This window comes from Prionailurus bengalensis, chromosome D1, assembly GCF_016509475.1.
Source record: "Prionailurus bengalensis isolate Pbe53 chromosome D1, Fcat_Pben_1.1_paternal_pri, whole genome shotgun sequence".
In the NCBI taxonomy this organism is placed as follows: domain Eukaryota; kingdom Metazoa; phylum Chordata; class Mammalia; order Carnivora; family Felidae; genus Prionailurus; species Prionailurus bengalensis.
The window spans coordinates 115,833,446-115,849,913 of record NC_057346.1 but is presented as its reverse complement, the minus strand read 5'-3'; the positions used below and the strand labels follow the sequence as shown (position 1 = coordinate 115,849,913).

At 59.8% G+C, this 16,468-nt stretch overlaps 1 protein-coding gene across 1 annotated transcript; it reads left to right on the top strand.

The window, feature by feature from the left end:
- Window positions 1-6,743: 6,743 nt before the first annotated feature.
- Window positions 6,744-16,177, top strand: PKP3 (plakophilin 3). The gene is made up of 14 exons (XM_043582167.1): window positions 6,744-6,878; window positions 8,458-8,653; window positions 10,778-10,857; window positions 10,997-11,622; window positions 11,716-11,839; window positions 12,255-12,459; window positions 12,799-12,973; window positions 13,414-13,531; window positions 13,603-13,773; window positions 13,850-14,035; window positions 14,904-15,057; window positions 15,267-15,459; window positions 15,537-15,624; window positions 15,835-16,177. The coding sequence occupies exons 1-14, from the start codon at window positions 6,798-6,800 to the stop codon at window positions 15,868-15,870; spliced, it is 2,433 nt and encodes an 810-aa protein (XP_043438102.1). The 5' UTR covers window positions 6,744-6,797; the 3' UTR covers window positions 15,871-16,177.
- Window positions 16,178-16,468: the final 291 nt, after the last annotated feature.

The window sequence follows — 16,468 nt, the reverse complement described above, 5'->3', positions numbered from 1 at the left end:
TTAGAGGCCACTTGAGTTCCTTGGCTCAGGGCTGCTGCTTATGTCAAAGCCAGCAGCTTAGCATCTTCAGAGCCCTCCCTTCCTGTGTCTGTCACCTCTGCTTCCATCATCACATCTCTCTGGCCCTCCTGCCTCCCTCTTGTAAGGACATGTGTGGTTACACTGCTCCCCTCCATTATTCCCGGATAATCTCCCCATCTCCACTAACATTCTTTACGTAATCACATCTGCAAAGTTCTTTTTGCCACGTCAGTTGACAGCCACAAGTTCCAGGGTTAGGGCTTGGATTCTTTGGGGCCATAATTCTCTGTACCTCCTCACTGACATTCAGTGGGAAGGCAGTACATGCACCCAGCAGCCCAAATAACCCTTGTGAGATTGACCCAAGTTGTCTCCTTAGGTCATACCTCACCATGAACGCGGGGCAGCAGGAAAGATTCCGATGAAAGAAGAACCAGATGGATACCACCATCTGGCCCTGAGAAGACTCTAGAAATGACCCTGCTGGAAGGGACATTGACCACTGCCACTGCTGACCAGAGTAGCCAGCAGATGTGTGTGGACACCAAGTCCCACGTAATAACGTGGGCCTCACAAGTCCTGCGGGTCCACGGAGCACAAGTGCCTACAGGGCAGAGGACACCACCACGCTGCCACATACCTGCTCAGAAGCTACCAGATGCCTTTAGCTCACACTGCCCACTTCTCCCCAAGTATCTAGTTCAAGTATCTAGTGAGTGGGAATTTTCTCCACTCACAGATACTTCGTAACAAGAAAAAAACGAGTGCTGGATTTAGAAATACATTCTCAGGGCGCCTGGGCGGCTCAGTTAATCCCACTTCAGCTCGGGTCATGATCTTGCAGTTCAGGAGTTCGAGCCCTGTGTCAGGCTCTGTGCTGAGGGTTCAGAGCCTGGAGCCCGTTTAGGATTCTGTGTCTCCCTCTCTCTGCCCCTCCCTGGTTCACACCTTGTCTCTCTCTTTCAAAAATAAATAAACATTAAAAAAAGGAATACTTGGGGCGCCTGGGTGGTGCAGTCGGTTAAACGTCCAACTTCAGCCAGGTCACGATCTCGCGGTCCGTGAGTTCGAGCCCTGCGTCGGGCTCTGGGCTGATGGCTCGGAGCCTGGAGCCTGTTTCTGATTCTGTGTCTCCCTCGCTCTCTGCCCCTCCCCCGTTCATGCTCTGTCTCTCTCTGTCCCAAAAATAAATAAACGTTGAAAAAAAATGAAAAAAAAAGAAAAAAAGGAATACATTCTCTAAAGGGCAGGGGGCATGCAAGCAACAGGCAGATGAAGCCTCACACCAAAAAAAAAAAAAAAAGAAAGAAAAGGTTACTTCCAGAAGCAGAAGAAAATCTCAAAATCACATATAATCTGGACTATACATAAACCATAGTTTATTAATCCATTTTAACAACTGTTCATTGAACACCCACTGTGTTAGGTGCTGAGGAAAGGTGAACAAAAGAGACAAGAGTCTGTCCTTGTAGAACTTGGCGGATGAGAGACAGAATAAGAAAACGTCTAGCATATTAGATGGTGGCAACTGTTGTAGAAAAAATTAAGCCAGGAAAGGGAATAGTAAGTTTGAGTGAGACTGCAGTTGTAAACAGTGGTCAGAAAAAGCAAGTCTGAGAAGGTGACATCCCAGAAAAGATCTGAAGGCTGTAAAGCTACCAAGGATGCCACTGGGGGTACAAGGGCTCAGAGGTGACACTTGAGGACTTTTTTTTTTTTTTTAATTAGCAGTAAATGCCTCTCACCACTCCGTTTCAACAGCATTGGAAGTACAGCTGACTTCCAGGTTAGGGGCAAAATCCCTGCACAGTCAAACATCTGTGCATAACTTTTGATGCCCCCAAAATTTAACTACTTACAGCCTACTGTTGACGGGCAGCCTTACCGATAACAGCCAATTGACACATGTATTTTAAATATGTGTATTATATATTGTATTCTTGAAATAAGCTAGAAAAAAATGTTATTAAGAGAATCATAAAGAAGAGAAAATACAGCACAGTACTGTATTTATTTTTTAAAAAATCCACCAATAAGTGGACCCGCACAGCACAAACCCATGTTGTTCAAGGGTCAACTGTACTAGCTAATGCAATAAGACAAGAAAAAGAAATAAAAAGTATACATAAGGGAAATAAAAGGGTTACATACATGAATGGCTTTGTTTGCTGATGATCATCTATGTAGAAAATCTAAAAGAATCAGCAAAAAAAAAGAAAAAAAAACAAAAAGAAAAAACCCTCCTGGAATTAATAAGCAATTGTAGCAATGTTGCAGGATATAATAAGGTTAATACACAAAAGTCAATTGTTTTCCTATACACCAGCAATGAACAATTGGAATTTGAAATTTAAAAAAAAATTTTTTTTAACGTTTATTTATTTTTGAGACAGAGAGATAGAGCATGAATGGGGGAGGGTCAGAGAGAGGGAGACACAGAATCTGAAACAGGCTCCAGGCTCCGGGCTGTCAGCACAGAGCCCGACGCGGGGCTCGAACTCACGGACCGCGAGATCATGACCTGAGCCGAAGTCGGCCGCTTAACCGACTGAGCCACCCAGGCGCCCCTGGAATTTGAAATTTAAAACACAATACCATTCACATTAATACCAAAAAAATTAGTTACTTCAGTATAAATCTAACAAAATATGCACAAGATCTATATGAGGAAAACTACAAAACTGTAATGAACAAAATCAAAGAAAAATCAAATAAATGGAGAAATATCCGCGTTCATGAATAGGAAGACTCAATATTACCATGATGCCTGTTCTTTCCCAACTTGATCTGTAGATTCAATGCAATCCCACTTAAAATCATAGCAGGTTATTCTGTGGATATCAACAATTGATTCTAAAGTTTATACGAAGAGGCAAATGGCCCAGAATGGCCAACACAACACTGAAGGAGAACAAACTTCGGTGGATGCCACCTGACTGAAAAGCTAGTGATCGAGACTGTGATGTTGATGGAAAGTAGACAAATAGGTGAATGGAACAGAACGGAGAGCTCAGAAACAGACCCACATAAACACGGTCCTTGACAAAGGAACAAAGACCGTTTCTTCAACGACATTGCTGGGCCAGCTGGACGTCCACATGCAACAGACACAGACCTTAAACCTTCGCAAAGGTTAACTCGAAATGGATCCTAGGCCTTAATGTAACACACGAATCTATAAAACCCTTAGAAGACAACATAGGAGAAAACCTGGATGACCTGGGGCATGATGATGACTTTTTAGACATGACACGAAAGGCATGGTCCATGAGAGTAGTAATTGGTAAGCAGGACTTCATGAACTTGCGTGAAAGACAGTATCGGGAGAATGAGAAGACAAGTCACAGCCAGGGAGAAAATATTTGCAAAAGACACATCTGATAAAGGACTGTTACCCAAAATACGGAAAGAACTCTTCAGACTCAATAATAACAAAATAAACAACAAAACAGGGGCGCCTGGGTGGCGCAGTCGGTTAAGCGTCCGACTTCAGCCAGGTCACGATCTCGCGGTCCGTGAGTTCGAGCCCCGCGTCGGGCTCTGGGCTGATGGCTCGGAGCCTGGAGCCTGTTTCCGATGCTGTGTCTCCCTCTCTCTCTGCCCCTCCCCCATTCATGCTCTGTCTCTCTCTGTCCCAAAAATAAAATAAAAAACGTTGAAAAAAAAATTAAAAAAAAGATAAACAACAAAACATTTTTAAAATGTCTTTTTGTTGTTTGTTTAATTATTTTTGAGGCAGAGAGAGACAGAGCGTGAGTGTGGGAGGGGCAAGGAGAGAGGGAGACACGGAATCTGAAGCACAGAGCCCGATTCGGGGCTTGAACCCGCGAACGGTGAGATCATGACCTGGGCCGAAACCAGACGCTTAACTGACTGAGCCACCCAGGTGCCCCCAAAACAAAACATTTTTAAATAAACAGTAGAAAGTGGTCCAGAGACCTTAACAGGCACTTCACCAAAGAAGATACATGGATGGCAAGTGAGCACACGAATGGCCGCTGTGTGTCGTGCGTCATCAGGAAATGAAAATTAAAACGACGAGATCCTTCTACACACCTGTTAGAATGGCCCAAATCTGGAACACTGACAGCAAACGCTGATGAGGACATTGGGCACCAGGAACTCTGTCATCGCTGGTGGGAATGCACACTGGTGTGGCCACCCTGGAAGACACTTGCCAGTTTCTTACACAGCTGAAAAGACCAGTGGTTATCAGGGGTTGTAAGGGTGGGGGAAGGGATGAGTAGGCCGAGGGTTTTAGGGCAGTGGGACCACTCTGGCTGACACAGTGATGGGCACATGTCATTACGTATTTGTCCAAGCCCACAGAGTATACACCACCAGTGTGGACTGTGGACTTTGGTGGTAATGATGTGTCCATGTAGGCTTGTGAATTGTAACGAATGTATCACTCTGGGGGGGCATGCTGGGAAAGGGGGGAGTCTATGCATGGGGGGGGCGGGGAAATCTCCGTACCTTCCTTTTAATTTTGCTGTGAACCTAAAACTGCTCTAAAAAATTCAGTCTTCTTTAAAAATCAATGATAAAAACCAGGGACACAGAAGACAAGTCCCAGAAAAGTGCACAAAATGAAATGGAAAAGAACAGAGCTAAAAGCGATTTCTGAGGAGACAAGAGAAGAAAAGTATGTGAGTGATGTAGCAGGAGAAAACTTTTCTGAAATAAATACATGCCAGGACCAAAAGTTTGAACCAACTGATGCCAGAAATTTAGCCAATGCACAGGCACAGGAGGTCAGCGGGCTTCAGAGGTGAAGATCCCGGAGAACACGGCCCGGGTCGGGGCGGGTCGGGGCAGGGCAGGTCAGCGCCGGTTTCTCCTGCGGGGCAGGAGAGCTCCCGGGGAAAGCTGCACACATCTGGGTCACACGTGCCTTCCCCAGAACAGCCCCAGGTGCCTAGAAGAGTTCAGGACACATCTGACCAACACACAAGGGACGGACGGACAGACGGACAGAGGCGGGGGAACAGCTGGGTGGATGGGTGTGGAGATGCAAAGTGCCACCCCGCTCCCTGGGCCACCTGGCGCCCGTATCCTTCACCTACCTTCCACACCAAAGGCGCAAGGCAAGAGGTGGGGGCACAGAGGATGCCAGGTCCCAAACCTCCCAACCAGGGTCCCCGGGAATTGGACGCAGAGGCCAGCCTGCCCACAGGGCCAGGGGGTTGGTGGCCATCGCGCTAACCCAGGTGGGCTCTGTGGACGAAGCGGGCGCAGGCTGCATTTGGCGGGATCCCAGCCCGTGGAACGTTGGAAACTTTGCGAGCGTGGGCACAGGCTCACAGACGGGAAGCCCGGGAGGCTGCGCCCGGGGGGCTGGAGCGGGAAGGAAACAAGATGCGAGCCTTGGCCCTCCGGCCGCCAGTGAGCTGCTGCGCCCTCCCCTCCAGCCGCCAGCTCCCGGCAGGTTCGCCGATCCACCCCCACCCTTGCGGGCTGTGTGGTCCCAGGCAATCCGCTTAACCGCTCTGTGCGCCAGCGCCCACATTTGTTGTCGGCATTCTTTTGCCGCAAACTTTCCCCATCTTCTGCTCCCTAATAACCACCACTCCACACCCCGCTCCCGATGGTGGGGTAGGGCTGGGGTGCCCTCTGGGCCCCTCCTCCAGTTCCAGGTCACTGAAGCCAGCACTAGGGGGTCCTCCTTCCACCCCCTCCCTCCACTCTGGCACTGAGCCCTGGAGGCCTCGCCATCCCTTGCCCCCTGATTTTTGTCCCCCGCTCCTCTTCCAGAGGTTTTTCTAACAGCCGCCTGGGGGTCCCCACCTCCAGTCGACCACCTGGCACATCCTCTATGCCCAGTGCAATGGAGGAGTATAAATGCTAAGTCACCCCACTCAAGCTGCCACAGCCTTTCCTTGGAACTCCCCAGAGCAGAGTCCAGGCTCCCCCCAGGAGCTGCCCACCTCCCGAGTGAGAGCCTAACTTACTCCCCCGTGGAGGCCCCAGGCCTCAGGTTCTCAACACTGATGAGGCACCATAGCCATCTGGAGGGTTAGACGCGGGTTCCCAGGCCCTGGCCCACAAACGGCCCTATCCGTTTTCTAAGCTCCCTAGATGGAGCCACAAACCCACCCTTCCAGGAAGCCTACCATCAAGCCTAGGCTTGAATCTTCGTTGCACTACAGGGAAAGGGGAACTCTGAGGAGGACAGAGCAGAAGGCTGGTCGCAGAGGCCAGATGTGGCTCCCAGCCTGGGCTTCAGAGTGCTGGTAACAGGTCTGGGCCACGGCCAGCCCCCTGGCCCTGCGGTGGTTACAGCGCCCAGAATCCCAGACTTCCTAGGAACGCTGGGTCACAGAGGTAAGAGGTCCATGGTGGGGGAGGGGTCCACATGTCCTCAGGGATGCTCAGCACAGCTTTGGGGCAGTGGGAGCCAGCCGTGCCACCCCAGCAAAGCCCCCTCCACTCCTCTGCAGCCCCGGCTGACCCGGCTTACCCCTGGGGCTACCCCACAAGCCCTTTGAACCCCTACCTGCAGCCTCGAGGCTGGTTCCCCAGGCAGGGCCCCAGGTGGGCCCAGGTAGACCCCAGATGGAGGGCGGGCCCGAGGCCCGTGCCAGGCGTGTGCCTTCAGGTGAGCTCAGCGCCGCACAAACTTGTCTCCCAGGATTTTTCCACACAAAACACGTCTCCCAGGGAAGCAACCGGTCTGATGAGCTAGGCGTGCGGGCGTTCCCACCCCGCCCTCCTGGTGCCCCCACAGTCCCGTCCTGCAGTGAGAGGCCGCCCCAGACGGACGCGCTGGGTCTGGGATGGAGTCCAGAACCCCTCTGCCTGTAGCAGTGGCCTCCGGGTTGAGCCATGGAGCCTGCAGGATCCAGACCCCCAGCACGGTAGGTCTCCCACCCAAGCGCCCACCTCGGCCCAGCAGTCCCACCCCAGGCTTCACCTTGACCTTTCCGAGGACCCTCCCCTCCCCTTTGAGCCTGTCCCCACCCTGCCCCTTCCTCTCTAGCACTGACCTCACTCCTAGGCCTGCCTTCTGACCCTGACCTCCCTCCTCACCCCCAGGCCCCCATCCACCATCCCCACCTGGGGCCACATCCCCTGAAAAGACTGATTGCAGATTAAGGCAGTTGTCTTCAGGGGCCAGGGTAAGGGACTCCCGCGGGAGAGAGGAGGCTGTTAGGGTGGGCCCCACAGTGACTCCTCAAGGGGGCCCCAGGAGGTACCTGAAGCCACTCAACCCCCCCACCCCTCCAGCCCTGCCCAGCTCACCCCTTGCCCCTGCTCCATCCACCAGGGGCCTATCCTAGATTCACTCCAGGCCTACCCAGGAGGCCTTGCAGCATGCTGGTCCAGCTGGATGGGAGCACCCCAGGGAGACTTTCTGGGGGCAAGCCCTGATAGGCCCGGGCCCCCCTCCCCACCCCTGATGCCGACCCCTCCTAATCACTGTTCTGCCAGACTCCTGGGTTCTTCTTCCCCTGACACAGCCTCTGCTCCTGCACCCCCAGCCTGGACGGGGCGGGGGGGGGCTCTGAGTCAATGCCTTGTGGCAGTCCTGCCTACCCTGCCCCATCAGAGCTCTGTCGAGCTGAGCCCTGACTCACATTTAGGGAATGGCCTTCTACCTCACAGCCTGGGGGGCAGAAGCCAGGGAGGGGTGAGAGAGAGGGCCAAGCCAGCCCTTTGGAGGCCTCTGCAGAAGTTGGGGAGATGGGGGCAACTTCTGGGGTCTACAGGACAGAGATCCAGAGGGTCACAAGACTAGGGTGTGGGCCAGTCTATCTGTATGCTTCTGGGGTCTCCTGGGCACCAAAGATCGAGGTCCATGGGGCCCTCTTCTACCCCAAAGCCCCCCCACCCCAAGCCCTTTGTCCTCAGTCCTCACCCTTAGCATCGACCCCTGATTCCTAATAGTGACCCAGGATGCTGACCCCTGCCTGGCTCAGGGCCCCCAGTCACCCAGGGAGGGAAGATCCCTCCCTTCAGACTCCTGGAGGTGGCTGGCCGTAGCTTCCCCAGTGACCTAACCTGGCCCTTCCCTGACACTCAGGACAGCGGGGCCTGATTATCCCGCCCCTACCCCAAAGGCCCCACTGTGGCCGGGGAACCCAGATGGGCCCGGACCCTGCCACCCCGTCCCGGAACAGGCGGAAGGAACGGGGAGGCCAGGCCAGGACGTGGGGCCTGTTCTTCCGCCCAAATTCCACCTTAAGCTGGTGGTGGCCCCTCCCTCTCACCTGGCCCAGGTGTCCCCGCCCCCAGCCAAGCTCAGGGCTGGGCAGGCGTCTGTCTCCAGGCTGGCTCTGGGCGAGGCCAGTGGGGAGGGGACTTCGGGGACGGGACGGTGAAGACTGCTCAGGCCGAGGAGGCCCCGGCGGCGGCGGCGGCCCAGGCCGGGCGCACACCCAGCCCCGCGCGCCTGCCGCCATGCAGGACGGTAACTTCCTGCTGTCGGCCCTGCAGCCCGAGGCCGGCGTGTGCTCCCTGGCGCTGCCCTCCGACCTGCAGCTGGACCGCCGGGGCGCAGAGGGGCCCGACGCCGAGCGGCTGCGGGCGGCCCGCGTCCAGGAGCAGGTCTGCGCCCGCCTCCTGCAGCTGGGCCGGCAGGCTCGGCACAACGGGGCGGCGGAGCCCGAGGGCGCCACCGAGGTGGCCAGAGGTAAGCGGGCGCCTGCAGGGTGGGTGCCGGGCAGCGGGAACGGCAGCGGGCAGAGGTGGCCTCGGTGGGTGTGGCGGTACGAGGGCCAGAGGCCGGGGTAGGGCCGGCATGGGGTTCAGCGCCCTGACGCACCGAGGCCTCGCACTGAGTCACCCGCCCCGCCCGCCAGGTGTGGGAGAAGGCATGGGTGCGGCCTCCCACCAGCCGGCGGGGACCCCCGAGCTCGGGCCCCGCCGCCCCTTCCGCCCCGAGCGCCGCCGTCGGCACATGGCACGATCGGCACATGGCAGGCCACCCGGGCCAGCCTCTGTCGGCAAAACGGGACCGCGCACACGTCCGGTCCCACGTAACACAGGCTCGCACGCGGCCTCGGGCGCGCAGACATACACGTCAGTCCCGCTAAGACACAAACACCCTGAGACACAGACACCCAGACTCCAGCGTCCCTCCCCACCACCCTCCAGGCCCCAAGGGAATAAGCAGGCAGAAACGTGAGGGGGCGGGTCTGGGAAGCCTGGACCAGAGCCACCTGCCTGTCTGGACCGGGGTCTCCCTGTGGAATTGCGGCGGGGTGGGGGTGGGGGCCCGCAGGAGTGACCCAGATATCATTCCCGAGAACATCAGGTGGGGGAGTGCCCCCTCGGTGCGGGCAGACCGCCCTGTGTCGGAACCCCGGCTCTACCAGGGTGTGTGTGAGTTCGAGAGCAAATGCGTGAGTGTGCATGCATGTGTGTGTGGATGTATGTGTGCGCATGTGGGCGCATGCCTGTTAAAGGATCCCACAGACACAGTGAGTTCAGAGCAGTTGTTCTAGAAATGCCATTTCCTCCCTGGCCAGACTGCAGCAACAGGGATCAAGGTTAGATAGTAAGGTGAACTTCCCAGGATGTCAGGAGCCAAGACACCAGTTCCACAGTGGTTCACGTGACCTTTAGAGGGCCCTTTCCCAGGACAGGTCTCCAGATGCTGGCCAGACGGGGGGGGGAGAGGGTCAGCCAGCATAGGGGCCTGCCAGAGCAGCCTGGATTCCTGGGTCCTCTCCTCCCTGGGCCTCAGCCTTGCTGGTGGCTAAGTAGTTGGGTGCCCAGGGGTCATGGGGTGGAGGAGGGAGCAGGGAAGGGTTAATTACCACCCTGGCTACCCTGCCAATTAGGGGGAGGATTATAATTTGGGGGTGGGAGTAAGGTCCCCAGGCTGGGGGTGTGTCCCCCCAGGCTGAGCCTCACTAGCGTCAAAGGGTTAATAGCCCCTGCCCAGAAGCCTCATTAACCAGGGCGGGTCTGGGGAATGTACTGGGAGGGGAGCCCCCCAGACCTAGTTGGAAGAGGCCGGGGGAGGGGCTGAGGCCCCCGCCCTTCACTCACATCATGAGTCCTTTCAGCCACTCACCCTGCCTAGGCTCTCTGGGACATGTGACTCCTCTCCCCCAAGATATGGCCCTAGCAGGGACCCTGGCAGAGGCTGATCCCCTCCGGGCACCTCCTCCCTGTCCAGAGACGCCGGAGCCACCTCACCCCAGTCCATCCCCCTGCTCTGCCTTGGTCTGACCTTCACCCAACCGTCCTCAGTGTTTCCAGCTCATGCACCTGTTGTCTATCAAACCAGCCATCCATCTGTCCATCCACCCCTCCTTCCAACGGTCCGACCAGCCCTCCCTCCCTCCTCCTCTGCCATCTCTCCACCCTTTACCCACCCCCCCTGTCTGTCCACTCACCACAGAGTCGGGCTGGCGCCAGCAGCCTCAGTTTCTGTGTGGCTGGATGGGGCGGGCGTGGCTTTTCCAGGTGGGACAGGGAACTGTGTGTCCTTGGCGAGTGTGGCATCACTCCCGTGTGACCACAGCAAAGGACGGGCTCACAGAGGTCAGTGTGGCTTCCTGGAGGAGGGGGTCAGGTGTGTGTCCTGGCAGGGACTAGAGAGTTGATGGAGTGCCGGCACACTTCCCAGGCAGCCAGGGGGTCGGGGGTGGGAGATGGGGGGTGGGGGGGTGGTGAGCATGCCCATCCCCCAGCACAGCTGGAGGGGCAGGGGGCTGTGGGAGAGGTCCGACCAGGGTGGACCCACAAGCGGAGGAGACCCATGAGGCATCTGGCCCAGCCAGGCCACCATTGTCCCTGTCGGCAGGCACATCCCGCGGTCACTACCACACCCTGCAGTCTGGCTTCAGCTCGCGCTCCCAGAGCCTCGGTGGGGACAACGTCTCTGTGAGTACACTCTCTCCGGCCTCAGGAGAGGCTCGTGGGGGAGGCTCTGGGGGAAGCTGGGAGCTGCCGGGTCAGGGAGAGGGGCTGGTGCCGGGTGAGCCCCCAGCACCCACTCACCGCTCTCCTCCCTGCCCCGCAGACCTTCCGGCCCGTTGCCAAGCCTGCCTACAGCCCGGCCTCCTGGTCCTCCCGCTCAGCTGTGGATCTGAGCTCCAGTCGGAGGCTGAGCTCTGCCCACAACGGGGGCAGCGCCTTTGGGGTCGCGGGGTACGGGGGAGCCCAGCCTGCCGCACCCATGCCTACCCGGCCCCTGTCCTTCCACGAGCGTGGGGGGGCGGGGAGCCGGGTGGACTACGACACGTTGTCCCTGCGCTCGCTGAGGCTAGGGGCCGGGGGCCTGGATGACCGCTACAGCGTGGTATCCGAGCAGCTGGAGCCCCCAGCTGCCTCCGCCTACAGGGCCTTTGGCTACGAGCGCCAGGCCAGCTCCGGCCGGTCAGGGGGCTTGGACTGGCCGGGAGCCGCTGAGGGGCCGCCCAGCCGGACCATCCGTGCGCCGGCCATGCGGACCCTGCAGCGATTCCAGAGCGGCCACCGCAGCCGTGGCGTGGCCGGGGTGGCCCCAGGGGGTGTCCTGGAGCCTGTGGCCCGAGCACCATCCGTGCGCAGCCTCAGCCTGAGCCTGGCCGACTCCAGCCACCTGCCGGATGTGCGTGGACTGGACAGCTACGGTGGCCACCGCACTCTGCAGAGGCTCAGCAGCGGGTGAGCTGGGCCTGGCTTGGGGAGGGGACTTCTGCCACGGCCCTGGCCCGGCCCCAGGGTCAGCCTGACCCCTCCTGGCCCCCGTCCCTACAGATTTGACGACATCGACCTGCCCTCAGCAGTCAAGTACCTCATGGCCTCAGACCCCAACCTGCAGGTGCTGGGAGCAGCCTACATCCAGCACAAGTGCTATAGCGATGCGGCAGCCAAGAAGCAGGTGACCGACCGCCCCCGCTGGTGCCCCTTGCGGCCCACTGGTCCGTGAACACCCCTGCCTACCACCCTCGGTGATCCTCCCACTTGTCATTAATCTCCGGTCCCTAACCACGCCTCAACGGTCCCCACGCTGAGTGGGCAGGCAGACCCCCCTTTGGCCCAGAGCCTCCCCGGCAGACGAGGGGCAGGAGGGAGTGATGTGCATACGTACGAGTACAGCTGCGTGCCTCTGCGCACACCTGCGCACACCTACACGCATCTGCACACATCTAAAGACACCCGCGCGCCCCTGCACACGCCTGACACGCCTGCGTACGCCTGCACGTCTCCGTCACCAGCACACGCCCTCCCGTACTCGCACCCGTCTGCACACGCCTGTGTGCACGTTGCTCACGCCCGCGTGCCTGTGCGTGCAGGCCCGCAGCCTTCAGGCCGTGCCCAGGCTGGTGAAGCTCTTCAACCACGCCACCCAGGAGGTGCAACGCCACGCCACGGGCGCCATGCGCAACCTCATCTACGACAACGCGGACAACAAGCTGGCCCTGGTGGAGGAGAACGGCATCTTCGAGCTGCTGCGCACGCTGCGTGAGCATGACGACGAGCTGCGCAAGAACGTCACAGGTGCCCTGCCAGCCCACGCCAGCCCTCTCCTGCCCTCCCCCCGTCCTCTGTCCCTCTGTCCCCGCCCCTCCCATCGGTCCCGACTCTTCTTGTGCCATAGGTCTGCAGCTAGCCTCCAGCCCCCGGGCCCCGTGTCCCCAAGCACGGTCTCCCGGCTGCGTCACAGCCCCGTGACCTGTAGGTTGTGTGCAGGCTCTCTCCATGGGGCTCTCGAGCGGGGCTCCAAACGCCAGGAGGGGCCCTGGGAGAGGTTGGGAGCCTCGTCCCCACCCTCCCTGGAGGGCCTGGCGGGGACTAGCGGGCGACTGCTGACCACGGCCACGGCCCCGCCTGCCCCAGGGATCCTGTGGAACCTGTCCTCCAGCGACCATCTGAAGGATCGCCTGGCCAGGGACACACTGGAACAGCTCACAGACCTGGTGCTGAGCCCCCTCTCGGGGGCCGGAGGACCACCCCTCATCCAGCAGAATGCCTCCGAGGCTGAAATCTTCTATAATGCCACGGGCTTCCTCAGGTGCGCCGGGGCGGGGGGCAGAGAGAGAGGCTAAGACGGTGGCCGTGGGGAAAGAACTGGGTGCCCGGAAGGGGGCAGGGGAGGCCTGGAGAAGGGGCACTTGAGTCCCAGGTCTGAATGGCAGGGTGGGGCTGGCCAGGGCGGCAGGCAGAAGCAGGCCGGCCGCGCAAGGGACGGGTGCTGGCACAGAAGTGAGACAGGCAGCTGGTCCCAGGCAGAGCGATGATATGTCAGGGGGCAGCGGGCCCTGGGGTCTGCAGGCTCCCCTCCACTCTGGACACTTGGCGGGGGGTGGGGGAGGATGGGCATGCAGAGGGGCTGCAGGTGCCAGGAGGCGGGGCCCAGCTCAGGGCAAGGAGGTGACTGGGGCTCAAGGGCTCGGCCCTTGGGACCGGTTCCCACTGGGGGGGGGGGGGTCCCCGGTCTGCCTCCGTCCGCAGGAACCTCAGCTCAGCTTCCCAGGCCACTCGCCAGAAGATGCGTGAGTGCCACGGGCTGGTGGACGCCCTGGTCACCTACATCAACCACGCCCTGGACGTGGGCAAGTGTGAGGACAAGGTGAGGGGCGGCCACTGCCGAAAGGTCCTGGGGGGTTCTGGCCCACGCTGACCACGGTCCGCCCTCTGCAGAGTGTGGAGAACGCCGTGTGCGTGCTGAGGAACCTGTCCTACCGCCTGTATGATGAGATGCCGCCCTCCGCCCTGCAGCGGCTCGAGGGCCGGGGCCGCAGGGACACGGCCGGGGCGCCACCCGGCGAGGTGGTGGGCTGCTTCACGCCTCAGAGCCGGCGGCTTCGAGAGGTGGGCGCGGGCCTGGGCAGCTGGGAGCAGGGCCCCCCGGCCCGAACCCAGCTGACCCTCCACACCTCCCACCCAGCTGCCCCTCACGGCTGATGCACTGACCTTCGCCGAGGTGTCTAAGGACCCCAAGGGTCTTGAGTGGCTGTGGAGCCCCCAGATCGTGGGGCTGTACAACCGGCTGCTGCAGCGCTGTGAACTCAACCCACACACGACCGAGGCAGCCGCGGGAGCACTGCAGAACATCACCGCGGGCGACCGCAGGGTGAGGACCCACGTGTGGCCTTGCACTGGGGACACGAAGGGTGAATGAGGAGGGCGCAGGAGCTTTCCAGTTTAGTCTGTTGGAGCGGGATGAACACAGCCAGGTGGATGAGCCAAAACCCAAGACGGAGGGGACAGGACGCGCCGCCAGGGGTGTGAGACGCAGGGGACACCGGAGGGGCAGGACACGCCGCCAGGGGTGCGAGAGGCAGGGGACACCGGAGGGGACAGGACGCTGCCAGGGGTGCGAGAGGCAGGGGACACCGGAGGGGGCAGGACACGCCGCTAGGGGTGCGAGAGGCAGGGGACACAGGGGGACAGGACGTCCAGCCAGGGTGCGAGAGGCAGGGGACAGGAGGGGCAGCCAGGAGTGTGAGGCCAGTGTCCCAGATGGGACAGGCCCACAGGATCCCTGAGGGTTTAGGGAGAGGCGTGAGCTGAGAAGGGGCTGACCCAAGTCACACGTGATGAGGCTCCTGGCTGGGCTGTGAGGGCAAAAGCAGAAAGAACAGAGCAGGTGAGGGGCGCCTGGGTGGCGCAGTCGGTTAAGCGTCCGACTTCAGCCAGGTCACGATCTGGCGGTCTGCGAGTTCGAGCCCCGCGTCAGGCTCTGGGCTGATGGCTCAGAGCCTGGAGCCTGTTTCCGATTCTGTGTCTCCCTCTCTCTCTGCCCCTCCCCCGTTCATGCTCTGTCTCTCTCTGTCCCAAAAATAAATAAACGTTGAAAAAAAAATTTTTTAAATAAAAAGAACAGAGCAGGTGAGAGACGGTGGGGTCCAGTCCTGCCTCAGGGTTCTGGGGAGGGAGAGGGACGGGGACAGAGAAGAGCCCCAACCCGCGGCGCTCACCAGCTCCTCTCCTGCCCGCAGTGGGCGGGCGTGCTGAGCCGCCTGGCCCTGGAGCAGGAGCGCGTCCTGAACCCGCTGCTGGACCGGGTTCGGACCGCTGACCACCACCAGCTCCGCTCGCTGACTGGCCTCATCCGAAACCTGTCTCGGAATGCCAGAAACAAGGACGAGATGTGTGAGTCAGGCCACCCCGCAGCCCGGGCTCTGCCCTCACCCTGCCTAGCTGGGCTCACACATGGGGTTTCTTTCCTGCTGCCCGTTTGGGCGAGCCCCTGGCGAGCTAGAGCCGAGCGGATAGATGGGGGGGTGCGGAACGGGGGGTGGGCAGGCGGCCAGGAGCGGAGGCTGCCTTCCTGACCTCCCCACCTCCCGGCCTCCCGGCAGCCACCAAGGTGGTGAGTCACCTGATCGAGAAGCTGCCGGGCAGCGTGGGCGAGAAGTGTCCCCCCGCCGACGTGCTGGTCAACATCATAGCCGTGCTCAACAACCTGGTGGTGGCCAGTCCCATCGCTGCCCGAGACCTGCTCTACTTTGACGGGCTCCGAAAGCTGGTCTTCATCAAGAAGAAGCGGGACAGGTGAGGCCCCTCCGGCACCCTCTCTCGCGGCCCAGCCTGTCCTCCTGCTGACGCCCGCCCTTCCCGCCCCACCCCAGCCCCGACAGCGAGAAGTCCTCCCGAGCAGCCTCCAGCCTCCTGGCCAACCTGTGGCAATACAGCAAGCTCCACCGAGACTTCCGGGCGGTACGTTCTGGCGACCCAGGGCAGGCAGGGCCGGACCCGGGGGCGGGACATCGGGTGGCAGGGAACAGACCTGGCAACTCACGTGGAACAGGAGACTCGGGAAGTGGGGAACACGAGAAAGGAGACCAGAGGCCCAGGGAGGAGTGGGGCATGGGGACCACAGGGCCCGCGGGCAGGAACCCTGACTCCGGGCCCCCCTCTCCACTGCAGAAAGGCTATCGAAAGGAGGACTTCCTGGGCCCATAGGTGAGGCCTTCCTGGAGGAGGATGCAACGTCGCCTAGCCTCCAAGGGATAGGCTCAGCTCTGCGCTGCTCGCTGGCCAGCCTGGCGGAGAAGGCTGATGGCCCGGGGCCTCTCACGGGAGCCCCGTGTGCCACTTTGCAGGGGCCCAGGCACCAGGGAGGGCATGGGGGCGCTGTTTTAGGGATTTGGCTTCTATAGGGCAGGGGTAGGGCAGGGCTTGAGGCTGCTCGGTGTGTGGGGTGGTGACCGGGTCATTGGGCAGAGGTGGTGAACTGCCAGTCCTGGGAATAAAGATAGCTATGGACACAGCCCTGTAAGTTTCTTCGGCTGGCTCGACCTGGGGGTCCAAGCCAGGGACTCAGCAGCGTCCCTGAGCATAGCCGCGCCTGCCCCTGATGATACTCACCCCGAGTCACTCAGATGCTTCTCCAGGTCAGAATGGCCAGGACCAGGACAAGAGTATCCAGTGGGGAGAGAACTGGAGGGACCAGGGCAGACAGCAGAGGCAGCCCAGGGGCCAACCGAGGCACAAACGCAGCAGTGTTGGGGACCGTGTGTGCAGAGGGGTGGCCACTCCTGGGAGAGCTGTGACCTCCCCT

Excerpts from the sequence above, each read along its gene's own strand:
- PKP3 (XM_043582167.1), top strand. The coding sequence starts at position 6,798 with ATGGAGTCCAGAACCCCTCTGCCTGTAGCAGTGGCCTCCGGGTTGAGC. Across the intron at positions 12,974-13,413 it reads AATGCCACGGGCTTCCTCAG|GAACCTCAGCTCAGCTTCCC; the intron begins GTGCGCCGGGGC and ends CTCCGTCCGCAG. Across the intron at positions 15,625-15,834 it reads TCCACCGAGACTTCCGGGCG|AAAGGCTATCGAAAGGAGGA; the intron begins GTACGTTCTGGC and ends TCTCCACTGCAG.